The following is an 11,607-nucleotide window of genomic DNA, read 5'->3' as shown; positions in this document are numbered from 1 at the left end:
TTGTGGTTGATGTGGGTGTGTGTTTTATATTGTATTGTGTGTGTGGGAGTGGTGTGTGTATGTGTATCAGGTGTGTGGTATTCAAATCGGCCAATGTGGCTGAGTTTTGTTCGTTTGTGTGTATTCTGACCGCGGCGGTGTGTCCCGCCAATGGAATACCGCGTTTGAAAGACCGCCGCGTGGATTCGTGGGTCGTAATGGCATGGGCGTATTTCTGTTGGCGTGACGGTGGAGGTTTTGTCACCTCCACTTTTCCGCCGACCGCTGGTCTGGCGGTCTGTTGTGGCTGTCGGATTTTCGGAGGTGTGCCTTCTGCGGGTCAGAATGACCGTGGCGGGTTTCCGCGACCGCGGCGGGATTATGGAGGATTTCTGACCGGCGGTAGGCGTCTTTTACCGCCGAGGTCAGAATGACCACCTATGTCACTACTTAAACACAGTGATGTGCCACATTCACAAGAATATGGCGTATCCATGTGTTTCCCCTGCACCGGCACTAAATTAGCTGCTCAGCGCTAACGCAGCCACCCTTGTTCCATGGTGCACAGAGGGCTGGTTTGCCCTTAAATTGTTTTTGTGCAGGAAGAGATAACTTGCTGCACAAAAACAATCTTCAATGGCGATGTGCTCTTTCTATGCGTGCTGCATAATGCAACACACATAGAAAGAGCAAAAAATGAGGAGAAATGAAACCATTTCTCCTCGTTACACCATAGTAACACCACTCCAATGGTGGTGTTAGATTTTGGCACTGCCTCAGATTTATGAAATCTCAAAAATCTGGGGCAGCATAAAAATGCAATGGGTGTTGCTGTGGAACTCCCCCAGCAACACCCATTGCACACCCTTGCCATGCAAAGTGCTGCATGTGAAGGGGCCATATTTACAAGGTGGTGTTAAACCACAAAAAGTGGCTTAGCGCTGCCTTTTAAATACGGTACAATGCACAGGGCCACCGGAGTGTCACAAAAGGTGACGCTATGGTGGCGCTAGGGGCTTGTAAATGTGCCCCTTTGTGTGGTGTGTATGAAATTGTAATATTGTCACTTCTGCACAAATTTGCCTGCCTTTGAAACTTCCAACAATTAGTAAGTTCGAAGGAGATTTGGCTGTAAAAACATTATTTGTAGCCAAATTCTTTTCACAAAATAGCACATTTTTAAAAGAAAAAAGGGATGCCAGTAAGCATACTTATTGCAATATTTATTCGTCCTCAATACATTTTCAAATCGTATGACAACCTTGTAAAGTTAGGAACATGTAAATAGAATTTCACAATATTTTCTAAAGGAAATTTGCAAATTTTTCATATCGCAAATGTATATTACCTTTTACCTCTTCCTTTGTTCCTATGTGTCCGATTTTAGATTTATTTACAAACAACGCAAATACTGTATGGGGTTATCAATTAGAAAAGTAATCTTCTCCTGACTACATTAGAATTGTCACATGAGGTGATCCTGTTGAAATAAATAGAGGAGCCCAGCGGAAGTCTGAAAATCTATGTTTGTGCTCTACTGGCATTACCAAGTATATTAAAATTCAATGGTGTATTGATGCATGACTTATTTCATTGTATTTGAGAGAAGCTTCAGGTGATGAAACAAACACCGTCTTTTCTATGCGTTTTCCCCAATAGAGTTTTTTCCCAGTCGGTACCATCGTTCTTCGTTGAGCTGCACAGAGCCCAGGTGAATGTTAACGGCTGACAGGAACGTTCCTTTGCTCTTCACAATCAGCTTTAGAATGCGACCTTGAATTTTTAGAACTCCGTAATATTCAATCTGGAATAGAGGACGAACATTATAACAACGACACGTCACACATATTTATTAAAAAACATACACTACCTTTAGCGCCAAAATGTTCTCAAGGTTTTACGGAACTACACAGACCTTATTAAAACACCACTCCCAATATAACAAGAAATATAGGGCCTGATTACAACTTTGGAGGACGGTGTTAAACCGTCCCAAAAGTGGCGGATATACCACCTACCGTATTACGAGTCCATAGATTACAACTTTGGAGGACGGTGTTAAACCGTCCCAAAAGTGACGGATATACCACCTACCGTATTACGAGTTCCATAGTATAATGGACTCGTAATACGGTAGGTGGTATATCCGCCACTTTTGGGACGGTTTAACACTGTCCTCCAAAGTTGTAATCAGGCCCATAATTTGAATAGACCATTTGCCATTGTTAATAGGAAATATGGCATACTACCTTATAATCGAAATGTCTCACATAAGTAAGCACCAGGGCCGATAACTACACATATTACTAAAGTACTGAGGTGATACCTTCAACTTGGAAGAAGTAAACTGTTTCTGTCACTTCTGAAGAAAAATAATCTTGATCCAGCACGTTGCCAACTACTCTGTTTCTGTTTCAAATTACTCTGGCCCTCATTCTGACCTTGGCGGGCGGCGGAGGCCGCCCGCCAAAGTCCCGCCGTCAGGTTACCGTTCCGCGGTCGAAAGACCGCGGCGGTAATTCTGACTTTCCCGCTGGGCTGGCGGGCGGTCGCCTTCAGGCCGCCCGCCAGCCCAGCGGGAAAGAGGCTTCCACGATGAAGCCGGCTCGGAATCGAGCCGGCGGAGTGGAAGCTGTGCGACGGGTGCAGTTGCACCCGTCGCGTATTTCACTGTCATTTCACTGCCCAGGGGCCCCGCGACCCCCCCCTACCGCCATCCGGATCCCGGCGGTCGGACCGCCGGGATCTGGATGGCGGTAGGGGGGGTCGGAATCCCCTCGGCGGCGCAGCAAGCTGCGCCGCCTTGGAGGATTCAATGGGGCGGCGGTACACTGGCGGGAGCCCGCCAGTGTTGCCGGTCCGACCGCGGCTTTACCGCCGCGGTCGGAATCCCCATTGGAGCACCGCCGGCCTGTCGGCGGTGCTCCCGCGGTCCTCCGCCCTGGCGGTCTTTGACCGCCAGCGTCAGAATGACCGCCTCTGTTTCTCTTATTGGCAAAAAACCAAGAGAAGTTAGCTCCTAGACAATTCGGACTATTTGGTGGAAATAACATCGTTAATGATAGGCAATACAGTTTCTCACTTAGGAGCCACTAAAACTCCTAGAATATTGACAACATAAGAACTTAGAGCCATACTCGATCGTGGTCATTCAGCATCTCTGTGGCCTTTAACGTGGTTAATGATAACGTCTTGTTTGATTATATCAGGGCCCCTAAAATTGCTGGGACACTGGCTTAAATAGGTGAAGGAGGGTAGAGACTGAGCTGTGATTCTTGAGATCTTCTTTTGTAAAGATACCTCCTCCATGCTGGATGCCCCTCAAGGGGTGCCCGTCCCTCCCCTGCGCTTTAATGTATATGTTCAGCTACTGCTAAATAATTTATTCTCGCTTTTGGCTGTTTACTATTGATTTACGCTGATGACACACAAATTGTCATCTGGCTTGCCCAGAAGCAGTCATCCTCCTTGGAGTCTCTTTTTTACTTTTTTGAGCCTTCTGAAGGTGAAAAGATTAGTGTCAGGTATTCATGATGAGCATTAGACTAGTGTCAACTTGCCAATGAGCATGTGTCCTCCATTCATGCCAGCCAGAACGGCTAATGCTTTGGGTGTTTCTGGGTAATGAATTCTCACCATGGCCTTATGTTAATGTAATATGTGGCGCTGAATGTAACAACTTTTGTCTATTAAGATGGGCTCCCCCTGGCCTGACAGCAAAATCTCACCCCACAATTGAGTCCACATGTGAATTATGTAAACCTGATTAATCCAATGCCCTATGTAAGAAGGTGTACAATATTTTGGGGTGGGCAGTCTGCCACCTCAATGAATACTAACACTAACATAACAAGGTGAAACCCAATGTCACTAAATTAACCCGAGTTCAACCTCCTGATAGTTACAGCACAGAGCATATAGGTTTCACTTAGGACGATGTTTAAAATATTTATGCAATAATAAAACAGCAAGACAGTCAAAACAACAAACAATAACAATTATCACAACAGTTTAGAAAAACAGAGCAAAATATGATAAACAAACTGACACCAAAATGGAAAAAAATCTAATAAGGGAAAATGGAGATACAGGTTGTTAAAGTTTTAAGTGAAAATAGTGCCAAAAAGTTTTAAAGAGCCAATGATAGTCTATTGTTGAGGTAAACAAATACATAGATGCACTTTGAGGCTGACAGCAATTGATTGTGAGGTCTGATACACTAAGTGGGATGCCATTTTACTTTCATACTTAGGCTCTCATTACGAGTCTGGAGGTCTTAAGAAGAGTTTGACTGTTTGGCCTAAGCCAGACTGCTGATACTCTGCTCGTACCGCCGCTTTTCAGTGGTCTGCCAAGCTGGAGGTGAGCACCTCTGACCCGGCGGACGCTCTAATACCCCTAGTGGTATTATGAAGCAGAAGACCGCCAGCATTTTCTGGCAGTCGCACCGCCAGAAATGCTGGTGGTCTTGTATCCTGGTGACAGGAATCTGCATTCCTGTTGCCGGGATACTCCTGCACACATGTCTACATACCCGCACACATGCATCTACATACTCAGACACACAAACACCCCCCCATTCACCCACGCACTAGCATCATACACCCCTATTCACACTACTTACACAAACACTGCACTCACGCATGCATTCACTGCCCCATTACCCCCTCCAGTGCAAACATACATTCACACCCCCTCCCCGAACTAGCACATAAATACATAACACTCCTCCCCTGCATCGCATACACACACTCACCTGCTCTCCCCATCCACTGACACACACACACCCACTCTCCCCGTTCACTCACACAAACATGCACCCCATCCACATACATACAGATGCACATGCATACACGCACTCACCCCTTCCATCCGCTCAATTGCACTCACGCATTCATTTGCTCACACCCACACCCACACTCACCACACCATCCCCATCCACAAACACTCACACCCCATCCACAAACACTCACACCCCCCCCCTCACCCTGTCCACAAACATTCATACACACATACACACTAACACACCTCCCCCTTCCTGTCGAACGATCCACTTACCTTGTCCGTCAAGGAGGTCGTCCGGGAGGGGACGGGTCCTGTCGCTTCCACCACCGGCACGCATCAGTACACTGCCACGCCGTATTACGTGTCGTAATACAGCGTGCAGAGTACTTTTGGTGTGTCTGTGCCGGCGGTGGAACCACCTCTTCACCGCCAACCGCCAGCACGACTGCCCAGAATTTTAAAATCAGTCCTAATGAAGCAGTCCTAATACCGCTAGCACTGGAGGTCTTTCAGCACCCGCAGCTTCGGCGGTCTTACAAAAAGACCACCAAAGTCACATTGAAGGCCTTAGTCTACAAAATAGTTTTAAAAAGTATTCTAGTGGGGTAAGGCTGCATCAGATGAAGTTGATGCGAAGCCAGATAGCGTTTGGGTGAGGACCTGTTAAAAGCTGTTTTTTTCCTACCTGCCAAGTCCAACTGTCATCCAGATACTTCTTGGTCATTTAAGATCTTTTTCAATGGAACTGAGATTTCTGAGATTTAAGTGCCTTTCTTCCAACAGGGTGAGGCAGCAAACTGCCCCAAATAAGTGCTCCACAGGTTAGAGACATTGTCACTGAAGACCCACTGAAACCAATGTGGACAAGCCTATTTCCCTTTCCTCAGCTCTTCATCTAAGATTCCCTGACTTTAGGGGGAGATGCTTATGCCTTTCTGGCTTGATCCAGCAAAGGCCTTGAGGAGGGCCCAGTGCAGGTCCAACCAGTCACTGGGCAACTGATAATTTAGGAAAAGGTTGTTTTACAGCTTTGGGTTTCTCTGTAATAACAAAGGAGGTCAGCCCACTGAGCCTTGGAAGCCACTTCTTTGTCATGGGTACAGAAAGAGCATGTTCTTTCCTTTAGGGGGACAGCAAGCAGGACCCGGTAGACTTTTGGTCTTCCAGAGTTCTGGAAAAATGTCTGTAGTAGTCAATCAATAGAGGTGAACCCTGGCCCCTCCCAAGCCAATGGAGTAAGAGTACTAAGGATAACTTTACCCATTTTTACAGCTGTTCCTGTTTGATCTATGGCAAACAAACCCACAGTGCAAGTTACTCCTAAAATTCAAGATAGGAAACCTTCCATTCTTCTAAATAACCATTGTGTCTATCCAGAGGTGTCATCAGGGAAATGAGCAGCCCCCTCTCCCTTGAACACTCCAAAATAGTTTTGGGGTAGAGCATTCAAACACAAGCATATACAACAGGTTAAGTTTGATGCAAAATAAGATTGAGTGAAGTCTTTTACTTTCTCCTTGTAACCTCATAGGTTTATTTATATCAAGGGATGTACCTTACAACTCAGTTCATTACTGTTGAACTGTTTGAAACACAATCCTTTTTTATGGTACAATCCATGTAGTCTATGTGCTTATAATACATACAATAGCAGCCTGTAGTTGATCCAATACAAAAAACAGGCAAGACATTTTTTGTCACACAGTGACTTTTTCAAGGCTGCAAAAAGATGGATATATATACTTATAGGAGAACACAATTAAAATGTATGGACATGACAAAAAAGCTGTGCAAGGCAAAAGGAATATATTTCTTTGAGGTGATGTTGTGCACCATGCATATATTTATACAGTGCCAATAATCCCTAGTTTATAAGGAAGAAAGTAGTGCCGCTATCAGGTGAATCATACAACTAGGTAGTAAAATACATTTTCATATAAGGCATGCCAAGGGTGCATATAGAACCATACCCAAAGTAAAAGAACAGTGATCTAGTACACTAGTATCCGAAGTGAGGTTATGAACAAGTAAAATAGGGCTCAGTATTGGTTATTGTCAATCTTCCCGAAAAGTATGGGGCAATATGTCCCTAAGTACTAGAATCCGTAAAGTATGGGTAAGCTGGAATAGATGATGTAACAGTGGGTTAGTAATCTTGCATAGGAAAATGAGATGTAAGGGCTTTGTGACTGGATGATCCATGTTGAGCCAAAAAAGATAAAATCAAGTCTGCAATATTGAGAAATGGAGTACTTATAAAAGTACCTGTGTTAAAGAAAAGTGTTTAGGCAACCCTCAAATTTGGGGTCCAGTACTTGTCTGTTCTGTATTGTTGCACAGGTAGGCAAGTTCCAATGTTCCAACTGCATATATTAAGTGTCGTTATTCATAGGACCATGATAAGTCCCTTCTCTATTAAAAACAAGGAAGCACATTGTAAGAGTCGATGTGTATAAGATGTGCCCCAACTAGTCAGGGATGAAAAATAAATACCCCACAGGATAACATGTAGCATACTAGAAGGAAATCCAGTATGCATTGTAGTTATCCCTAGTTGTTATAAGTAATAACCAAGTATGAGCATGTAAAGCCCCATAGAACTCCGGAAGAGTAGTATCCATATCCAATTAGATAGCAAGTGACACACTCACTAGAACAAAAATACTTAACCTGCTGTATATACTTGTGTTTGAGTGCTGTGGTCCTTACCTAATACTGATATGCTGTGTATTCTTGTGATACAATTTCTTTTTGTCTTGTGGTAGTAAGGCAATTGGGTCACATAGTACCACCACCACACTACCCTATCTTTACTTTTAGACACTTGTGGGAAGTGCATGTGTGTTACTATTACTACCAATTCTTATGTATGGCTTTGGGGTAGGTTTGTTCCCATTGGTTGGAGCTAGCCTGGCATGTGTGGGTCTGGGGAGCAAAATCTTGCTTTCCTCTAGGTCTTACTTTACACTTGCTTGAGAATGACAGGCCTCACCTTGGTCACTTTCATGTAAATGAAGATCCTGGGCCCACCCCAAATGCCCTTTCTGCAAGGAGAAGAAAAATACCACCCGCACCCATGCTATTGTCTCTGCTGTGTGACCAGTTTTCATACATCATTATCAGTGGCACAGTGGCAGGATAGCTGTCCCAGGCTTAGACTAACTAGCCTAACTGGGCAAGAAAAGTATAACTTTCTAAAATTTACATTTCCCACATATTTAATACAAATCTGACTTCACCAAGGAATTGGATTGGAAATACATGTGAAAGATTGACTTTGAATGACTTTTCTAGCTGTTTCCCGTCAAAGTTAAAGATTACATTTTGCATTCTGTACTTTGAAATGTGACTGGATCCAGCAACAGTACTGCCAGTTAAATAGCTTCTGGGAGATAGTCACTACAGAAACATGCAAACTTTTATTTCATACTTTTCCCACTTGTAAATATTGGGCATTTACCTTGCGGAGAACAAAGGACACCTAGGGACCACTTTTCCAATTCTTTTTTTTTCATGGGGTAGAAGGTGGCTAGTTCCTAGTCCCTGGTGCAAGCTAAAGTTTAAGAGTCCCAAAATTCATCCGTGCAGACTTTCAGGGCACTACGTCCTTCCATCTGGGCATTATTCCAGCATTGCATCTCAAGGTCCAGTGCGGAAGTGGAGATGGAAAGTTCTGAACTTAAACATCTCTGCACAGTCCTAGGATGTCATATCACTCCACTCCTGCCCCAGCCCTCCTGTGTAGCATTCTGGGACACATAATGATGGCACTTTCAAGTAGTCTATGAAAAGATCCTACCTGGGAGCCTCAGCTCCTCTTTGAACTGTCACATCTCCCAATTGACACAGCTGCCTGTCCCTTTCCCACCAAAACGTCAAACGGGCTCCTGTTGTGTGTTTTATTTCAGAGGTCTGATCATCTTCCTTTATTTCTGTGGGCTTATCCTTGCCCATTCCAAGTGCACTGTGAAGGGTTATTTAACAGATGAAGAATTCCTTCCCACTTCTTCCTTTCCCAGGAACTGGTCTAAGCACTGTTAAATGACTCTACTGCATGGGGAGGAGGAGCTTTGGTCCTCTTGCTGGCCACCAGGGTAAATATCTTGGCCCAGTCAGAGGGACAAAAGCCTGTGATCTGATTATGGCTCAGCTGATCCAGGGAAATATGATCATTCTTACAGTTGTCTCAAAAGTGACATTGGATCTGAACATGGGTTACATGTTCGCCCTAAGATTCATACCTGACCTGCATCTCTATGTTTAACCATAGCAAAACTGTGTGGTGGCACACATTTCACAGACTCAGTAAGCACTACAAATCTTATCAATGCACACTCACATCATAAGGCCTACATGAGGCCAGGATCTATCCCTTAAGGACCCCTTCTGCATCATGGTTCCTTTCTGCAGATAACAGGCTGCACTAATCTCACACATTCAGCCTACACATGTGTGCACACATGTTCACATGTAACTAGCTGAGAGCCATTTACCATAGCTGAGCAGCAGAGGCTTTACTGTAAAAGAATCTATTGTGCCACTCACCTGGTGAGTAAATGTTAACAAAGTAATTAGAAAACAACAAATACAAGGGGGATCAAATTAGAATAACCCATTTCCTACACTGGATAAGTAGGAAGAGGGAAGGTGATAGGGGAAGTCCTTCTGTGTGCCCCAGTTTACTGTGAAAAGATTCAGCTAGAAAACCTGGGAAATTCAACTGAGTGATCTGCATTATATATATAAAATAATAGTACTTTGTCTCTGAGGTATGTAATTAATCATGCTATTTCCACAGTCTTGAACTGACATTCCCATTATATTTGATCAAGCACTTTCTTAATGCCTGTAGAAAACAATTTTCCTGTTATGATCATGCCTTTCAAAGTGGCCACAAAATCCCACCACCACGTCACCAGGAGAGCCACCTTGCAGGTCGGCATCAGGGCCACCGCTCACAACACCAAAGAGCTCTTTGTGTGGTCAAAGAGTTTGCCAACCCTCAATCAGAAACAGCAAGCATCCCTCCATCTCAAGACCTGCGACCTGCTAGCAAACTTCTTCCACCAGAAAATCAAAGACATATATATGACAGCTTTGGATTCCAAGACCCTCCGAGCCCTCCGACAACCCCCCAGATTCATCCCATCAAACCACCAAAGACTCTATACTTCTGGACCACCCTCCCTACAGACAAAACCAGCACGATCATGAGCAGCATCCACTTTGGAGCCCCTATGGACTCCTGTCCTCGCCAAATTCTCAACAAGGCCAACACATCCATCGCACCCAAGCTCTGACATACCCTTAACTGTTCCATAGAGACAGCCACTTTCCCAGAGGACTGGAAGCACACCGAGATCTTCCCACTCTCGAAGAAAGCCATGGTCAACCCCCTGGACCTCAAGAATTACCGCTTCATCTCTCTACTGCCTTTCCCTGCCAAGGTCATTGAAAACGCCATCACCTCTCAGCTCTGTAAGCACATCAAGGACAACAACATCCTGGACACCTCCCAATCAGCCCTACAGGAGCAATCACAGCAAAGAAACCACCCTCCTCGCTGCCACAGATGACATCCGCTCACTCCTTCACTGTGGCAATACAGCAGCCCTCATCCTACTTGACCTATCATCCGATTTTGACACAGTCTCATACCTCACCCTCTACTCCAGGTTTCACGCAGCCAGCGTTCATGGAAAGGCCCTACAATGGATACGCTCCTTCCTACCTGGCCAAACACAGAAAGTCAGATTCCTGCCTTGCCTGTCAGAACCTACAGCGATTAGCTGCGGAGTTCCACAGGGCTCCTTCCTGAGCCCCACACTCTTCAACGTCTACATGGCCCCGCTCGCATCCATTGTCAGGGACCGCAGACTGAACACGTCCCCTACTCCAACGAAACCAAGCTGGTCATCTCCCTGCTTAAAACCCCACAACTGCCAAAAAGAATTTCCACAATGGGATGAAATCCATCACTGCCTGGGTGAAGGACAGCTGCCTTAAGCGCTCAACTCTGACAAGACCAAGATCCTCATCCTGTGACCATCCACATCAGCATGGGATGACTCCTGGCGACCATCAACCCTCTGCAGTCCCCCCACCGAAAACCAACAAACCACACATGCAACCTCGGTGTCATCCTGAACTCATCGCTCACCATGACCCGCCAAGTCAACTCAGTCACATCCGCCTTCTTTCACGCAATCCGACTTCTCCGCAAGATCTACAAATGGATCCCAAAGGACTGCTGCAAAACCATAACCCATACCGTGGTAACCAGCAGAATCAACTATGGCAACACCCTCTACATTGGTACCACCCAGAAAAACCTCAATAAATTACAGCACATCCAAAACGCCTCCGCCAGACTCATCCCGGACATTCCCCGCTGCAAACATATCTCCAATCACCTAAGAGACCTCCACTGGCTCCTTATCAAAAAGAGAATTAACTTCAAGCTCCTTGTCCACGCTTACAAGGCCCTCCACACCTAAGACTCACCTACCTCAACCACCGCATCACCTTCTACTCCCCCACCAGACCTCCCCGCTCAGTACAACAAGCACTAGCCACCGTAACCCGCATACAAAGACCTTGATAGGTGGGAAACCCTTTGCATACCTCACGACATAAAGATGGAACACCCTACCCCTGCACCTCAGGCAGTCACGATCACTTCCCCAATTCAGGAAGGACCTTAAATCATGGCTCTTCGACTGAAGCTCAGAGGACAAACCCCCTGAGTGGCTTGAGAACCTTACGGATCAGTGATTGTGCTTTACAAACGCTGATTGATTGATGCTTTATTCTCAGCAGTAGATAAAAGAGCATGTGAGTATT

General features: G+C 45.3%; 1 protein-coding gene across 2 annotated transcripts in view; it reads right to left on the bottom strand.

Moving 5' to 3' along the window:
• Nucleotides 1-1,185: 1,185 nt before the first annotated feature.
• PIK3C2G (phosphatidylinositol-4-phosphate 3-kinase catalytic subunit type 2 gamma) overlaps nucleotides 1,186-11,607 on the bottom strand; it is a 2,001,768-nt gene continuing 1,991,346 nt past the window's right edge. For both annotated transcript variants that reach the window (XM_069228485.1, XM_069228486.1), the window contains exon 33: nucleotides 1,186-1,783. In XM_069228485.1, the coding sequence (XP_069084586.1) occupies nucleotides 1,619-1,783 (165 nt within the window). In that variant the 3' untranslated portion in view covers nucleotides 1,186-1,618. The remainder of the gene's footprint in view (nucleotides 1,784-11,607) is intronic.

Source organism: Pleurodeles waltl, chromosome 4_1 (genome assembly GCF_031143425.1).
Source record: "Pleurodeles waltl isolate 20211129_DDA chromosome 4_1, aPleWal1.hap1.20221129, whole genome shotgun sequence".
NCBI lineage: Eukaryota > Metazoa > Chordata > Amphibia > Caudata > Salamandridae > Pleurodeles > Pleurodeles waltl.
The sequence above is the reverse complement of the archived record's forward strand: the minus strand, read 5'-3'. Positions and strand labels throughout refer to the sequence as shown.